The sequence below is a fragment of the Notolepis coatsorum genome (assembly GCF_963971535.1).
Source record: "Notolepis coatsorum genome assembly, chromosome: 19".
NCBI lineage: Eukaryota > Metazoa > Chordata > Actinopteri > Aulopiformes > Paralepididae > Notolepis > Notolepis coatsorum.
Window position 1 is genome coordinate 26,338,058 of NC_140183.1, and position 17,784 is coordinate 26,355,841.

General features: G+C 41.8%; 2 protein-coding genes across 2 annotated transcripts in view; one reads left to right on the forward strand and one right to left on the reverse strand.

Moving 5' to 3' along the window:
- Window positions 1–6,010, forward strand: part of capn7 (calpain 7) — a gene marked incomplete at its 3' end in the record, with an annotated part of 73,380 nt that extends 67,370 nt beyond the window's left edge. Inside the window, exons 20-21 of the mRNA XM_084335976.1 lie at window positions 47–139; window positions 5,866–6,010. Coding sequence (XP_084192102.1) covers window positions 47–139; window positions 5,866–6,010 — 238 coding nt within the window. The remainder of the gene's footprint in view (window positions 1–46; window positions 140–5,865) is intronic.
- A 3,086-nt stretch (window positions 6,011–9,096) lies between these two features.
- sh3bp5b (SH3-domain binding protein 5b (BTK-associated)) overlaps window positions 9,097–17,784 on the reverse strand; it is a 52,651-nt gene continuing 43,963 nt past the window's right edge. The window contains exons 8-9 of the mRNA XM_084336463.1: window positions 14,732–15,061; window positions 9,097–10,010 (exon numbers count right to left, since the gene is read on the reverse strand). Coding sequence (XP_084192589.1) covers window positions 9,784–10,010; window positions 14,732–15,061 — 557 coding nt within the window. The 3' untranslated portion in view covers window positions 9,097–9,783. The remainder of the gene's footprint in view (window positions 10,011–14,731; window positions 15,062–17,784) is intronic.

Here is a 17,784-nt window from a genome sequence, read left to right on the forward strand (position 1 = left end):
GCAGTACAGCGAGGGTTTAATGTTGTGTCTGTTCTGTCCTCCCTAGGCAGTACAGCGTGGGGTTCGAGGTGGTGATGGTGTCTGTAGTAGGAGATCCAGGCCCAGCGGGCTTCCAGAAGAAGAACAGTGGAGACTACAGGTGAGACCAGACACAAGTCCATCACAGTACAGTTAAACGTTAGCATTCCAGATTGACACACATCCAAGGATGTACAGGACCTTGTACAGGTATGGGCAGTGCATTTTAAGTTAGCAGAGGAACACTATTTTCTATTTTAAGTATACTATCTACTATCTAATGATGGTAGGTTAGTGTTTTGTTCATTCATAGTTCAAGACAGTAGAGGTTGAGTACTTTATTTTGATATGTCACATTCACACTACCAAGTGATTTTCTACTAACTTTCCTCTCTTTCGTGGTAAAATAAATTCGAACAGCCGGGAGCAATGCAAAAAGAACCACTGCGGTTCCGTTTTTCGGTAGGTAACGTTACATTTGGTTGACAATTTACTGACTGACTTTCACGACACTCCATATTTACGTATCTAACCAGCAGTGTAAACCGGGAGCCAGCCCAAACCATTACAGTGACGTCACCATCTAGCTAACTCTAAAATGGCGCCGTCCATGGCGAAAACGGGGAAATTACATTTAAGTTTTCAGACAAATAAGCAGGATTTCACATTTGATTATAGGATCCTGTCTTACCCCAAGGTACACAACAAACAAACTAGGCTCATATTGTTCAACGATTCATCTCCCCTTTAAAGTTTTTTAATATGCTCCCTCTGTACAGCACTTTGTGCCCCTGTGGCTGTTAAAGCGCTTTATAAATAAAGTTGGATTGGATTGGATACCTTGCTAAATGTGTTGTGCTAGAACCCTTCCTTGGCACTGTTCTGTAGCATCGCTTACATACAGTATGGGAGTTGCTGGAATCCTTTGCCTTTCCTTGTACATTAAGTTAATTCATGCTTTTATTTCAAGCAGATTGGTCTATTGCAATGCTCTTTTTTACTGGTCTTCCTAAAAAATCAATAGACGAGCTACAGCTAATTCAGAACTCTTGCTGCTAGACTTTTAACGAAAACAAGGAAGAGAGAGCATTAGGGGTGGAACGATACGCATTCGAACCGTACACCGTTCGACACAACCTCCACGATTTGGGGCGTCTGTGTATTGTACGGTTCAGGCCAGGGATGCAAAAAAGAAAAAAACGTCATTTGGCACGGAGGCGAGAGAGGTGCCGCGCTGGCTGCAGCAGGTGCTAGTCAGTTTGTGGAAATGGCAAGTGAAATATAAATCAATCATCATTACGACTTTAAAAACATAGCCATTAACATTACATAGGCCTACACACATCTTGCCATAACGTTAGCAGTTTGTACAACACAACGCACGTTTTAACTATGGTAGCCCGCCAGCTAATACAGCCAATGAAATGTTACCGTAGCTACTAGCTAGCAGAGGAGAAAATGGGAGTCTGAGAGGCGGGGTGTTGAAAGACAATGATAGGCGTTTATTCAACATCCAAGAAGGCTAACATACAACTGTGTTTACTAACTCCAACCGGGACTATTGTCGCTTTTCCACTGCATGTTATCAACTCCGGTAACGTTAGAGTGGAGAAGGTCCGTGACGCTAAATTGTCCGTGTGGTCCCCCAACCCATAGATAGTTCCAACTCACCGAATTACATTAATCCACCACAGTTGCACTCAATATTTAAATAATGTTAGTCTAAATAAATGTAGACAGATAATGTACGTATTTTAAAAATAGAATGAACAGAGCAGTGTTGTTTTGAAACAGTACAGTGTGTGTGTGTTAGTTTGATGTATGCTGCAATTTATATTGATGGCCTTCTAATTTGTTTATTTATTTATTTATTAAGGAAACAGTGACACGTTTCCTTTTGATAAGAAATCCAGCCATATTCCTTTCATTGTATTTCAAATACTGCACTTTAATTTCAAGCGGAACACTAATCTTTCCATTAAGAACTGACAATCAGGGAATTTAAACATTGTTGACATCTAGTGCTGGCTGAGCATATTGTTTGTTTGCACTAAGTTAATACTTTGACAAATGTAGCCTATATTTTTCAGTCAGTTTGGTCTTTGTGTGCCAAACATTATTTAAGGCAAACCTAAACCTTTTATTTTTTTATATATATACAGGTGCAGCTCAATAAATTAGAATGTTGTGGAAAAGTCTATATATTTAGCTGTATTGATGCAGTCATTTGTGCAAAAGGAGCCCCAACCAAGTACTGAGTGAACATACATGAACATACTTTTCAGAAGGCCGACATTTCTATATACAAAAGCAAAAATACATATATTTAAATTTTTTTATTGGTGATACAGACTTTTGGGCTTTCATGAGCTGTAAGACATAATCATCAAAATTTAAACAAATAAAGGCTTGAAATATTTCACTTTGTGTGTAATGAATCTATAATCTACGAGAGTTTCGCTTTTTGAATTGAATTACTGAAATAAAATAACTTTTCCACGATATTCTAATTTATCGAGCTGCACCTGTATATAAATGTTTAGATTTTTGAGTGTTACATTTTTTATTTATTTATAAAAAACAACGTATATCGAACTGAACCGAAAACCGTTAGCCCAAAACCGTGATACGAACCGAACCGTCGATTTTGTGAACCGTTCCACCAGTTACTCCAGAGTTACTCCAGTTTTAGCTGTGTTGCATTGGCTCCCTGTATCTTTTAGAATTTATTTTAAAGTCCTTCTACTTGTTTTTAAAGCTCTTAACAATTTAGCACCCTCGTACATTTCTGATCTCCTGTCTTTTTATGTCCCCTCCCCCTAACTCATTCCGGGCCAACAGCGCCCTCTGCTGATGGCCCTTTCCGTGCAAGCGCTTTAGTCAATGGGAGGATGGGGATATTTGCGAACGCTTAAACTATATCTTAAATTATGGCTATGGGTCTAATACACCCGTCGCTTATTAATGACTTGCTTGCAGTCAACATGTACGAAACGGATAGTTTTTTCATCAGTACATTTCCGTTTTATACCGTTTTGAATATGGGTATAGTTTTGGATATTTCTAGTAATTCCAGAGAAATCCGCGATAGTTTAGTGGAATACACAAAACACGTTGTAATTTTTCGGCTGATTTATGAATAGTTTTCAAATAAACGCTAGATTATCGATAGTATATGTGTCCTCATGTACGAAGAGAAGGAGTCTGAAAAATCGCTTCTAAGTACTTTGGTCGGCGCTAACGGCACGCGCACGCACACACACACACACGCTCCGATGGCGGTGATAGGAACATCTGATTACTCCAAGATTCCTAACATAAAGGCCTTACCTCACATCTGATGTCATGCAAAAAGATTAATCCAATTCCTGATCGCCATTCCAAATATCGATCGCATCCATTGATCCAACGTTATAGTCCAAAACACAATGATCCACGATTCTCCCAGTGGGGGGACTCAATGCAATAGTATCCAGCTGCATGCCCGAGAAGTAAAACCTGGACCGGACTTATTTTTTAGATGCACAGTTCCAGCCAATCCAATCCAATGATGTGCAATACCATCTGGGAGACGATAGGCGGCGGTATTTGCCCTTTGCGAGATCAGACCCATTCCCAATGATAACGTCAGGCTGGATGGATGAAAAATGAATGGATATCGCTAATAAAAGAAATAACGATTAAAACCTGACTATACTCATGATTGGCACGGAACGCATGGCGAGTTAACCCGACTATACTTGTGGTTGGCACGGAATTAGTTCCACACAGCTGGTCATCCACAGCTGGTCTTTTAAATGTTCCTGGGGTGCCCCAAGGGAAAATTGGGGCATCTGCTTTTAATTTCTATGCACCACATCTGTGGAACACAATCCCAAAAAAATATTAGAGAGGCTGGCTCAGTGGACATTTTTAAACGACAGTTGAAAACATACCTTTTTAATATTGCTTTTAATTAGCAACTCTTCTTTTTATTATATTTTTTTTAATCATCGATTTTATCCATTTTCTTTGCTTGTGATTTTAGACTGTGTGGTTTACTTATTTTTTTTATCTGTTATTATTCATTGTTTTATCTTTCTTTTATCATGTAATGTGAAGCACTTTGGGCTCCATCTTGTATGAAAAGTGCTATATAAATAAAGTTATTATTATTATTATTATTATTCGCCTCAAATCTCAAGTACTTCCTATTGTTTTCTTATGTCAATTAAAACCGGTGACAGAGACTCTGTACTTGTAGTCTTTAGTGAACAACGTGACAACAAGACCAGAGTGAGCATTTGTACTGATTGTGTACTCTACCATGTGTACTGACTGTACTGACTGTACTCTACCATGTGTACTGACTGTACTCTACCATGTGTACTGACTGTACTCTACCATGTGTACTGACTGTAGTGTGTACTCTATACCATGTGTACTGACTGTAGTGTGTACTCTATACCATGTGTACTCACTGTACTCTACCATGTGTACTGACTGTAGTGTGTACTCTATACCATGTGTACTGACTGTACTCTACCATGTGTACTGACTGTACTCTACCATGTGTACTGACTGTACTCTACCATGTGTACTGACTGTAGTGTGTACTCTATACCATGTGTACTGACTGTACTCTACCATGTGTACTGACTAGTGTGTACTCTATACCATGTGTACTGACTGTACTCTACCATGTGTACTGACTGTACTCTACCATGTGTACTGACTGTGTACTCTACCATGTGTACTGACTGTGTACTCTACCATGTGTACTGACTGTACTCTACCATGTGTACTGACTGTACTCTACCATGTGTACTGACTGTGTACTCTACCATGTGTACTGACTGTACTCTACCATGTGTACTGACTGTAGTGTGTACTCTCTACCATGTGTACTGACTGTGTACTCTAGCATGTGCCTGTAGCATGCATGTTGTGTTTTGGCACGTGTTCTCCATGAAAGCTGAGGTGAAACGTACAGTGTTTATTCCCCCCCTTCAGCCGCCTGTCACGGTCACGGCTCTACACGTCACGCGTTTTCTGTGTTGACATCATAACAGTTGATTATAGACTGGTGTCCGTGTCCTTTTGAACCTTGACCTGAGAAGGAATTGATTTGGCTCCTTCTGACTTTAGTTTGAAGCTACTAGAAAAGTCTCAGCAGCTCTTCGTTTACTTTGCTGTGGGACCACGTTACTAAAATATGAATCATTCAAGGTCATGCAGGGCCAAGCGAAGGGTCAGGCTGAAATGATTGGCAGGCTGTATTTAGCCCACACAGGTCTGTCCTTGTACATTGTAGAATGATTTAATACTTTCTGATACCATGATATCCTTTTGTATCTTCACTAGGCCGATTTTATGTGCATACTGAAATGATTTAGCAGATTCTTTACAAGAAGCCATTCTTTATTTCATTTTTTGTTTAGCTTTTTATCTGGAGAGAACTCTTGCCCTTCCAGGGAATGTCAAGTTGCATGTGTACATCTGGTACTACCGGGTATACATACACAACAACATACACATCTGTTTTTGAAGTAGTGAAATAGTATATAGGTCATAAGATCTTCAAAGTCCTGTTGTACTGTACTCTTAAAATTGCATTCACTTTAGGGCCGCACTGTGGATCCAAACCAGATTTAAAATTCCAAAAAATGTCAACTCCAGCTATGCCGCTTTGCCTCAATTTGTCCCGCCCAGAGCCAAGCAGCGCCTCTCTCTCTCTCTCTCTCTCTCTCTCTCTGATTGTCTCCATCCACTTCACAGGCATCTTCAATGCCTTCAATTTGCCTGTTTAGTTATTTTATATCCCCATCACAACTATAATCACCTCTCTCTCTGTCTGTGTCTGTGTAGGTGTGGTTTTTGCTACATGGAGGCGGACCATGTCCCGGCAGGCATCTACAATGTCATCCCCACTACCTTCTTGCCCAAGCAGGAAGGACCCTTCTTCCTGGACTTTGGCAGCGCTGCACCTCTCAAGGTCTCCCACCTCCAATGAGAGATGGAGAGGGGTCGGACATGCGGGGGGGGGGGGGGGGGGGGGTTAGGGGCAATATTATGAAACCCATGCCTTTGGTGTCATTCATAGCAGCTTAAGCCATTGTATGTCTTTGCTCTAGCAAACAGAACGAGTAACTATTAATGAGAGGTCATCAATGCTATTGGAAAGGGAGCAAGTGTTTGGAATGGGATCAAGCCCGAGAGGTTGGAGGGCTTTCACCAACAAAAAAACAACATCAACAACTGACAAAGTAATAGTGATGGGTTTGGCTACATATGCCTACCATAACGGCATAGAGATACAGTTGCTATCTATTTAGAAACCATACACTGTATTTATTGTGGGCTTCATTATTCTGAATGATGGACCGACGTCACAAGACGTTATATTCTTGACTGTTGGGTCATGTCCGGGACTGGATCGCACACAGTCCCGCTAAGCGCTTACTTTCTCAGGAGCACCGCAGCGTGCAGCAACACCACAGGGAGTTCCAGTGTTGTGCTGAATTAATGACATGTGTCCCCTATTTATTTGTTTTGCCAATGGACTTGGCAGCGTCAAGGATATCAGCCTGCTTTTCACTGAAGGGCTTCGCTTCTGGACACTCAAGAATGCCTGACACAGGCATGAAAGACTATGTGCGGCGCCACGGCTTTAAGTTTAACCCATTCATACGGATGTGTTGCCAGTTTCACCACGTTCTGTTCACTATTTAGTTGGTATCCAAGAACTTTCATGCCGTTTTCTCATTTTGTTTATGGTGTCAAAAAGACGACGGTCGAAATCATGGATTTGTCATTGTGTTCCTGAACTAGAAAAGGTTGGTGATGATTACAGCAGATTTGTACTGCTGCCGAGGGCTAGTTCAGCTAATCCAACAGAGCCATTACCCGTTTACAAAGCAGCACGGGAGCAGAACCATAAGCAATTGACGGCAAATGTCTCTGGTGGAGAATCTTTACTTTTTAGGAGGTGTGTCTTCATACAAGATCAATTTGATTAGGAAGTCCCACACACAACTCTTGCAAAGCACAGCATTGTTTATTCATCAAACGTATGATTGGATTGATTTATGAATGAACAACGTTGCATTGCAAGGGTATAGTGAGGGATTTCCTTTCATAGGTGCTTAATTTCAATGTACCAACAAAATATCTGCTGCCCCAAGTATCCACAGTGACATCACTTGGTTTTATATTGGGAAACCTCATCTAAATGTCATATTTGTGACGCATCTAGTGAGCTACAGCAATGCAATATTTGTTTGTGTTGACAATTACTGATGACTCTTGGTTATGATCATGTTTGCTCAAAGGGGGAAATTTCAACCATTGTGAAGTATCCATTGCCAAACTCTTATGCTATAATGGTCGCTCATTGTTGCCCAATGATTATTATTGTTTCAGGTTATATATATATATATATATATATAAAAAATAATGTGTTACCATTTTTCGTGACTGATTTAAATGGACAGATGCCCAGGCAACACATTTATAAAAATGCAGGAGTACAATCTGGTGGTTTGATTTTGCGGAACTTGCACTAAATGTACAGTAGAATGTTAAATTCAGATTTTGGATTAAAGGAATACAGAAAATGCTACATTGTGTGTCTTGCATATGTTCTAGTTAGTGTGGGTGACCTGGCAATTTATTCCGCCGATTTTTGTCCGCTAACTCCTCCCAGAGCTTTCGCACCACATACAAGTGTAAGGTATCAAAACGACCGGCTTGGTCCAACTCGAGTTGCTATAGGGAGGTGTAGTGGTTACGTCATTTTAGTTTTTCTGTGTTCCACCCTCTGTCCAACGCAATGTATTTCCCCATTGCCCATTTCTAAATAGTCTCGTTTAAAACAAATAAAGCATGGACATTTGCATGGTGTACCTTTCTGCGTATCCATCCACAATCTATAGCTCAACATGAAAATATTCGCAGTTAGCAGGTAGCAAAATAACGATAGGTTATGTATATAACCTAGTTATGAGTACTGGCTGAGCGTCTCGCTCTTTCGCCGTCGAGATATACCTCATCTCCAGTACCTACTGTACTACATGAACGAAAAAAAAACACCCTTGCACTTGACCAGGCCCCGCCCCAGTGACCTACTATAAATACTTACTTACTTACTATAAGTCACCAGGCGTGGTCACACTCGCCCTTCCTCGGGAAGAGTTTTCCATCAGAAAACCCCCACCCACATTGCAGCGATAACCAGAACCTGCAGAAAAATCCTAAGGCTAACGTTCGAACGATTCCTTCAGTAGAAGTCAGACCTACTTTTTAAAACGTAGTTCTAAAAAGCTAACAAGGCAAGGTTAGGTCCTCAGCAAAGTATGGGAACACAGACAAGGCCTTACAATCATCCAACACTACTGCGGTACATTCTGGAAGATGTGCATCTAAACAACTGATACAGTAGCAGATACCGTGCACCAGAAGCTGTTCTCAGACAACCGCCCCTCAATCATTCTGTCAGTTTACACAAATCATTTCATCCATCCTCACAATCCATCATTGGTTTCCAGAGGACATTTTCCCCTCTGCACTAGGAGTTCAGAATTCTTGCTTGTGGTCACAATATATATATATTTTTTTCATGTAGACATCTGATTGCATGTCCATAAGCTGAATAGTAAATATGCACTGTGTCATCCTTGCACCGTTGCTTCTTTTTGTAGTGTAATAGGATTTGGAGCAGAAAGGGAGGGGCACCAGTATAGAGCCTTGGGGGACACCAAGACGAGGAAGATAGATTATGGTAAAGCACGCCAGCCATCTCCATATCTGGTGCTCTTTTTCAGGTGCCACGCAAACATGGCAATGATAATTTAACATCTATTGGAATGTCAAGTTACTGAATACTGCTTGTTATTTCAAGCCATCAATGTCATTCAGATCTCTCAATGATGTGCAGCAGATCAAACTGATATGAATTTTGCGAGAGATCCAGTGTTGCTCACATGCTTGTGCCATGACTGTGGAGGAGATGTGGGTCATATTTAAAGGAGGCTCAATGGAAACTGAAGCAGAACCTGCGATGCCAGAGAGCTCTTTATTCCTACAACCTGAAATGCCATTCATAACCTTACAAAGTACAACATATTCATACAACAAGTACTTATGAGTGTATAGCAGATATATAAAAAGAAAATCACAAGAGGCCATAATAGGGTTTGTTCATAAAACGTGTGTACACCAGGGACTGTGGTTGCTTGTACTTTTATAATAAGCAGAACATAGCCTGGATGCTAGGAAGCATTCGACAGTAATTGGTTCTTTTATTTTGATTCTACACATATTTTGTTTTTAAGAGCCAACCACTGAAGTTTTATCAACAATACCATTACAAAGCTCCTCTGCAAGCTACGACAAAAAACATTTGTATTTATATATATTTTTTCATTTTTTACTTTAAGTGCAGTTCTCCAATGGAAGAGTAAAAAACATTAACAACTCAACTTTTTTTTGTTCTAACCACATCACATCATATACTATATCTTAAAACATAGTTTCTCATCTGTGGGGTCAAAAGTTCAAAGGGGGATATTTGCTGTAGACGTAGGATGCATCTTCATCATAGTCGATGGGAACTGTATGTACACACCGCCTGCCAAGCTCACATGCTCATTGTCCATAGAGTTCGCAAATGAGAGCACGGCAGCGTAGCGTGTCAAACCTACGTTAGCGGTGCAATGTAGTCATTTTAGAGCGGAAGGGTCAGAAAGAGTGAGGGCAGGAGAGAACCCTCCTCGAACTCCGTCCTTCTCACTGGCCCTTGACCAAGACCCTGGACTGGCCAGGGCTGGGTATCCCAGAGCAGCTCTGGCGGTCCACGTTGGTCTTGGTGTTGTCGGTGCGCGAGCGCCGCAGGTTGAGGAAGCTGAACCGCCCCTCCAGACTGATGGTTTTCTTGATGAGACGAGCAGGGTTGTTGTTGTTGTTGTTGCTGGGAGCGTTGTCCAAATCCCCCTCCGCTCCTTCAGCTCGATCGCCTGACGGACAGAGAAAGAACACAAGGACCCAAAAATTAGCACTCAACGCTGTTGTTAAGTTTTATGTAGAGTAATCATTAAAAAATATATATAATAATAATACATTTTGTGCGTGCATGTGTGTGGAGGTGGGGGGTTACAGGGATTGGTCCATAATATAATAATAATAATATAATAATAAATATAGTGTAGGTTCCACTGAACCATAAAAGGTTAAGGGCGCTTTCACATATAGTTTTGGTGGACTCGGTGCGATTCGGGGGGTGAAGTTGCAACATTTTTGCATTCTTCATTTGGTTCGGTCTGCATTCACATTGCAATTTGTCAAGCGCACCAAACTTTCTGAACAATGTCACACGGTCGAAAAGGGCTCGTCTATTGGACACAATAGAGTGGAAATGTGTGTGCGTGACTGCGAGCCCTAATGTGTATGCGCGGCGCGCGCGCATGTGTGACTGCGAGCCCTCTGGACTACAAGTTTGCCTGGGTTAATGTTTCCATCTGGTGCAGGGCTAAAGAGCTCTGGCGTGAAGTGAAGAGAGAAACACTGTACTAGACACACAGAAATACAGACTCCAGATCAGCGGAGGCGTCACAATTTTCAGCTGGTGATGCCGTCTGATGGGTCTCATCTTCGAAAGACTCAACGACATGTTTTGGGCTGGATGTGGGTCTTGTGCCAAGTATAATGTCCAGGTCATCATACCAAGGGAACTTGTCTTTCTCGTCCCCCGAACTCCCACTTTTTCGAAGCAAGTCACAGACTTTAAATAGGCTAATTGTTTTTTCAGCCTGTTATTCGTTTTAACTTCTTTAATTCACATTTCTTTAGTTTGCAATAATGCAACTGCAAGCCAATGTTCTGAGACATATTTATATATTTGTAATTGTTAGGCTATTTGAATCCACCATTTAGGGCTAACGGTGTATTCAAATAGCCTAACAAATTAAATGTAATATGTCTCAGAACATTGGCTTGCAGTTGCATTATTATATTATATAATATAATATATTATATTATATATATTATATAATACACTGCAACACTCCTTGCTAAGGCTAAGACTGGTCCTTAATGCAAAAAAGACCAAGTACATGACCTTCTCTCGCTCTCGAGCTAATACAGCTGTCCCTCCGATTCTGACACTGGAAGGGACATGCCTTGACAAAGTAGCATCCTATAAATATCTGGGCATATGGATTGATGAAAAGATGTCCTTTGATGTTCATATTGGGAACCTACTGAGAAAACTTAGACCTAAACTGGGCTTTTTCTTCCGGTTAAAGAAATGTTTCCCGTCTGAAGCCAGGAAGAGAATTGTGCAGAGTTCCTTTCTGCCTGTATTAGACTATGGCGATGTGATCTATATGCATGCTCCTTCCTCCCTGCTTAAAAAGCTGGATTCTGCGTACCATACTGCCATACGTTTTGTAACGGGTGCAGGCTCTCGCACCCACCACTGCACTTTGTATCAGTCCTTAGGATGGTCCTCTCTGTACCAAAGAAGACAATCACACATGTTGATTTTTATCCTTAAGTCATTGCTAGGTAAGCTGCCCTTATATATCTCCAGACTTCTGTCCTTTTATACTTGCTTTTTTAATACCAGACGAGCAGCAAATGGGATGCTTTTAAATGTTCCTTTGATGCAGTCAGAGCTTGGTAAAGCTGCATTCTCCCACTATGCTCCCTTTTTATGGAATACGCTGCAAGTAAAACTTTGTCTAGAGGCACTTCCTACTGTGAATGCTTTTAAAGGTACGCTACGATTAGCCCTTTATGAAACATGTAACTGTTTTACCTGATGCTATTGCTGATCTGATTATGCTCCTTGCCACTGCACAAATGGCCTTCTGTATTTATATTTGAATTGTATGTTTTTTGTTTAATGCCCTGTTTTATGTTGAAACTTGTTGTGTGCCGTGTTGGTCAGGACTCCCTGGAAGAAGAGATCTTGTATCTCAATGGGACATTCCTGGATAAATAAAGGATAAAAAAAATAAAAATAAAAATTATTGCAAACTAAAGAAATGTGAATTCAAGAAATATGTCGCGATACGCTGAGTATTGCGGAATTTATTTACTTTTTTTTTGTTGATCAAATTTAATTTATTACCTTTTTTCAACTGCAAAGTAAAACTTTGTCAACATGTTTTATCTAATAAAATAAAGTTCAGTCTGTTCATCTCACTTCAATCATTTTTATTGCAGAACATGGTATTTTCTCAAGCAGACAGATGTAAACTGTAATCTGTGTTGCATGTACCTGACAAACTGAACTGTTTGTATTACAGTCATATTCCAACTTAACTGAATGCACATGTGTGTGTGTGTGTGTGTGTGTGTGTGTGTGTGTGTGTGTGTGTGTGTGTGTGTGGACTACTGTACTATTACAGGTATTGAAATGAACAATGCAACTTCCTTATACAAATTTATTTTTTATTTTTATTTTCTTTAATGAATAATTAAATATCGATACTTGGCGTCCCTGTATCGATACAGTATCGCCACGCAAAGTATCGCGATACTACTACGTATAGATTTTTTCCCCACCCCTAATGGACATCTAATTTAATTCTCTGCTTATTTATTAATATATTGCTGACGCAGTTTTCTTTATTTTGACGTGGCATTGATCCATTGTTCTATTGAAGCCCATTACCACCATCCTCTCGCTAAACAACTTGTACACCGCATTGTTTTTATGAGTGCCCACAAGTAGCTGTTTAATTTGGTCTTCTGCCCATATCTCTATCGGGGCTTTCACCTCGTCATTCGCCCACGTCTGAGACATGTTTACCGCATGCTTGTTTTGCAGTGAATGCGCGCCACAGTGTTTGTTTTGTTTCCTTCTACCCAAGATGCACAGTTTATCAGGTCACTTCCTATATTTGGTCTTGCGTTTGGTCCGATGAAGCGAACCGAGACCTATGTTTTCAGGCGGACCAGAGTTTGCATGTTTGGTCCGCACCAGAGTTCGACTGAGCATTCACACCACCCCAAAAAAAGCGGACTATCCGAGGAAACAAACTCTGGCCCGATAGTCCGGACCAAACAGCTCTGGTGTGAAAGCACCCTAACACTTGATACTGACTCAAACAATAAGCTCAAAATTGGCAAAAATATAACAATATGTCCAGATCGAACATAACCTTTCACAATATTACTCAACAATGGCCAGTGTTGGAAAGTAACTGCTTGACTTAACTTTGAGGCACTGACAAAACAAACGACAAAAAGCTTGATACTGGAAAGCAAGGTTTTGGCAACTGTAGGGCGATATAGGAATCAATAGTTTAGACATTTTAAAAACTGGAAAGCTTAATGCGGGGAATGACCTGCCGCAAGAAATGTGGGATTGAAACGATCGCGTTGCAACCAATCCACTCCATACTTCTATTGCTTTGCTTTTGGTTTGCATACAAACATCTGTTGGATACAGTATTTGCATACTAATCGCACACAATCACAATTGCATTCAATATAGTAGGTAGCATGAAGAACCTGGAAGCAGATTGAGTTTTTTCCCCTCCTAGGCTCTTCACCAAGACAGACTGAACCTTTGTAAACCCATTTCCAGAACTTTCCACACTGTCTGGAAGACCCTCCCTGCAGTAACACAGCCCTCCCTGCAGTAACACAGCCCTCCCTGCAGTAACACGGCCCTCCCTGCAGTAACACGGCCCTCCCTGCAGTAACACGGCCCTCCCTGCAGTAACACAGACCCCCCTGCAGTAACACAGCCCTCCCTGCAGTAACACAGCCCTCCCTGCAGTAACACAGCCCTCCCTGCAGTAACACAGCCCTCCCTGCAGTAACACGGCCCTCCCTGTAGTATAGCTGATGAAAATCTGCACACCTGCTCTTCTCCGGCTGTCAGTTTGACTAATAGGCTTCTCCTCTGGTGCAGTTGTATGACACACAGGTACCCATACACATATACTGTATACACACATACATTCATACACACAGACACACACCATCCATCTTACTCCCCCCTTTCCTCTCTCTCTATGTATAACGACGCCTGCACCTCTATATATAGTGGAGAAGATACTCGCCTACACAGTCCCCACTATTGTCTGAATCTGAATAATGGAGATATGAACAAACACCAGGATAGATTCTGAATAATGGAGATGTGAACACACACCAGGATAGATTCTGAATAATGGAGATGTGAACACACACCAGGATAGATTCTGAATAATGGAGATGTGAACACACACCAGGATAGATTCTGAATAATGGAGATGTGAACAAACACAATTATGATAATTTGATTAGTGAAGGTGGGGATCACAGACATCCCTCCCATGCAGGCTAAGCTGCCAGCGTTATACTTATGACTTTTTTTTAACCCGACCTGCCAGATGGTCTGATAATACAGAACTATCTGGGAAGTCGTCCTTTGAAACTGTTGGGAATAGGGCCGGTAGAGTATCTTTGCCCATAGAATGCCAGTAGTTCCTCAAAGGACGCCGATTGGTCCAAACCACTGTGGTTCAGGCACAAACGCATAACTTGAAGCCGGACGAGATGGATTCTCTCATGATCTCACAAAGCCAGCTTCCGCGCAGCTGTTCTGATCCGAAAACAAATCCGAACTACCTTCACTCTCTTTCATCCCTGTGACACATTTCTTAAAGCATGCACAGACTCACACTCACACACACACACACACACACACACACACACAGCACCAATTAAAACCACGCACCTCTCTCCAGGTCGCACTCGGGCGAGGAGGCTCCGCTGCACTCGCTGCGCGGTCCGAGCACCGGCGAGATGAGGCTGAAGTCAGAGAGCGAGACCGTGCTGGGCAGGTCCAGGCTGCAGGGCCTCGATGATGGCGCCGGGGAGGAGGAGGAGCTGGAAGAGGAGGAGGAGGGCGGAGAGGGGCTGGGCGACGGCGAGGAGGCGGAGGGGAGGTCCTGGGGGCTGATGGGGGAGGGAGAGGAGGAGCCCAGGCTGCAGGTGGAGCGGGTTTCGGAGTCCTCCTCCGACATGGCGCTGCTGCACGTCTCGTCCTCGAAGCACACAGACGTCACTGCGGAGAGGAAGAGTGTTAGAACCTCTTTACTGCACCGTGAAAACATCATACCAGAGAGGAAGAGTGTTAGAACCTCTTTACTGCACCGTGAAAACATCATACCAGAGAGGAAGAGTGTTAGAACCTCTTTACTGCACCGTGAAAACATCACACCAGAGAGGAAGAGTGTTAGAACCTCTTTACTGCACCGTGAAAACATCATACCAGAGAGGAAGAGTGTTAGAACCTCTTTACTGCACCGTGAAAACATCATACCAGAGAGGAAGAGTGTTAGAACCTCTTTACTGCACCGTGAAAACATCATACCAGAGAGGAATAGTGTTAGAACCTCTTTACTGCACCGTGAAAACATCACACCAGAGAGGAAGAGTGTTAGAACCTCTTTACTGCACCGTGAAAACATCATACCAGAGAGGAAGAGTGTTAGAACCTCTTTACTGCACCGTGAAAACATCATACCAGAGAGGAAGAGTGTTAGAACCTCTTTACTGCACCGTGAAAACATCATACCAGAGAGGAAGAGTGTTAGAACCTCTTTACTGCACCGTGAAAACATCATACCACGGGCACGGGGGCTTTTCCTAACCGTCAACATGTGGAAAAAAAATGCTTCAAAGCGAACAATAATACAAACACAAAAACAACACCAACAAATGCAAGTAGAGGGATAGAGGGGGCGAGAGAGAGAGAGAGAGAGAGATGGAGACATAGGAGTGTGATGAAGAACACATTTAAATAAATAAAAAGGTTTATGAGTATTTAATTTCCATTAAAGTCTACCATTTTCCTAATAAACGCAGCAGATTGCAGCAAGTGGAGCATCTGGGACACATGGTCTGTGTGGACAGAAATCACTTTACCTACTCTCTGCTGTAAACACGGACCAGTGTTGTGTTACGTGTTGTGTTGCTATTAAATATTTAAACTCGATAGTACAGAGAGAGAGTAACAGAGTGTTGGAGGGAGGGAGGGAGGGAGGGAGAGAGAGAGAGAGAGAGAGAGATTAACATTTGTTGACTGCACACCCACAGCTTCAGTGCAGCAGCCGCTCAGCGCTTAGACAACAATCAGGGCGAGGAAGAGGTCGAAGATATAAATAGAACACTGATGTGAAAGAGAGCAGGAGGGAAGAGGGAGAGAGCGAGAGCGAGAGAGAGGGGATGAAGGTATAGGAGAAACGGAGGACAAGAATCAAAAGGGAAACAAAATAGTGTGGGAGGAGAGAGAGAGAGAGAGAGAGGCCGGTATAATGGTATTTACTTATTTCGGTACAAATTACAATGTGACACAACATATTTTTGGTCTTTATCTTTTAAAAAAAATTTATTATGTTTTTGGTAGATATTTTATTGTTTTCTTCCGGGCAGTCCGGCAGAGAGAGAGAGGAAGTATGGGAGGATAGATGGGGGAAGACATTCGGCAAAGGTCGCCGGGTCCGGTAGTCGAACCCTGGACGGTCGTGTTGCACCGCAGTGCTGTACGTGGTGCACCACTGGCGCTCTTGGTCTTTATCTTTTAATACAATTATCGTGGCGCTATTTCATTGAAAACAAATATATTTTCTTTTTTAATACAAGGAATTTTTTTATTATTATTAAGAAAAAATATATACAACATTTATATTTATTTTACAGTATAGTAATGACAGTATAGTAAAAATCCATGACATTATACCTTCATATTCAGTATACATCAGACCGGAAAATCCTGGTAGTTTGGCTTTTCTCACGACCGTGCCTACCTGCACAATACCTGTTCCTATTGACCGTCATTGTATTAAAACTGTCGGCAGAACGCTTACATTGTTTGAAACGTTTGTTTTGTTAGTGCGTCATGTTAAAAAGGAGCTATAGATAACATTCAGCCACTAGATGATGCACTAGAGCACCAGCATGTCATTTATCCAATCAGGTGGGGAAATGGGAAGTAGGGAGGGGATACATGTAAACAGCTACATTTATTTTGGACCCACACATTAAAAAATTATTTAAATAATTCTCTATACTATATATATATAATTTTAAATTGTTTTTTAATCTATAACACCTTTAATTCAAGCGATTACTTTCCAACACTGGTCGTCATTGAGCGTTCACATCATTGTGAAAAGTTACATACAAAATTCAGTGCAGATGACATATTGCTGATCTGATGTATGCCTCCCAACACATTACTCAAGACAGCCAGAAGGAGCGAGGGGGGGGGGGGGGGGGGGGGGGGTCATATTCTTCAGCAACACCACATCTTTATTCCTCTTGGATTTTGCCCAAAAAACATTGTTAAACGTTGCTAGTACATTCCGAGTCATTGCTTTTTGCTGCGTGCTACATAAATGCCCACACACATACATGCACACGCAGCACATTCCAATTCAAGACAAGTTAATGAGCAACAGTAATAACCTCGTCAGAGCCCAGTCAGACAACTCGATGGCTCTCTGTGGTTGTCGTAGCAACACTATGCCTTATAATCCCATCGTCATGACCAAATAGAGGAGGCATGATCTGGCTCACGGTCACAGACGGTGTATTGTATAGCATATAGATTCTCAGTTGGCTTTTATGTATTCCGTATCCCTCTGCTCCCACACTACGATCTGGAAAATCTGATTACCTTTGATGAATTTAAAACATTAGTTAGATACCTGGAAAGCTGGTCAATTGGGACCGCCTGTCTCTGAATACCTCACTCCCTTTAACCCTCTTATGCTTCAGAGAGAC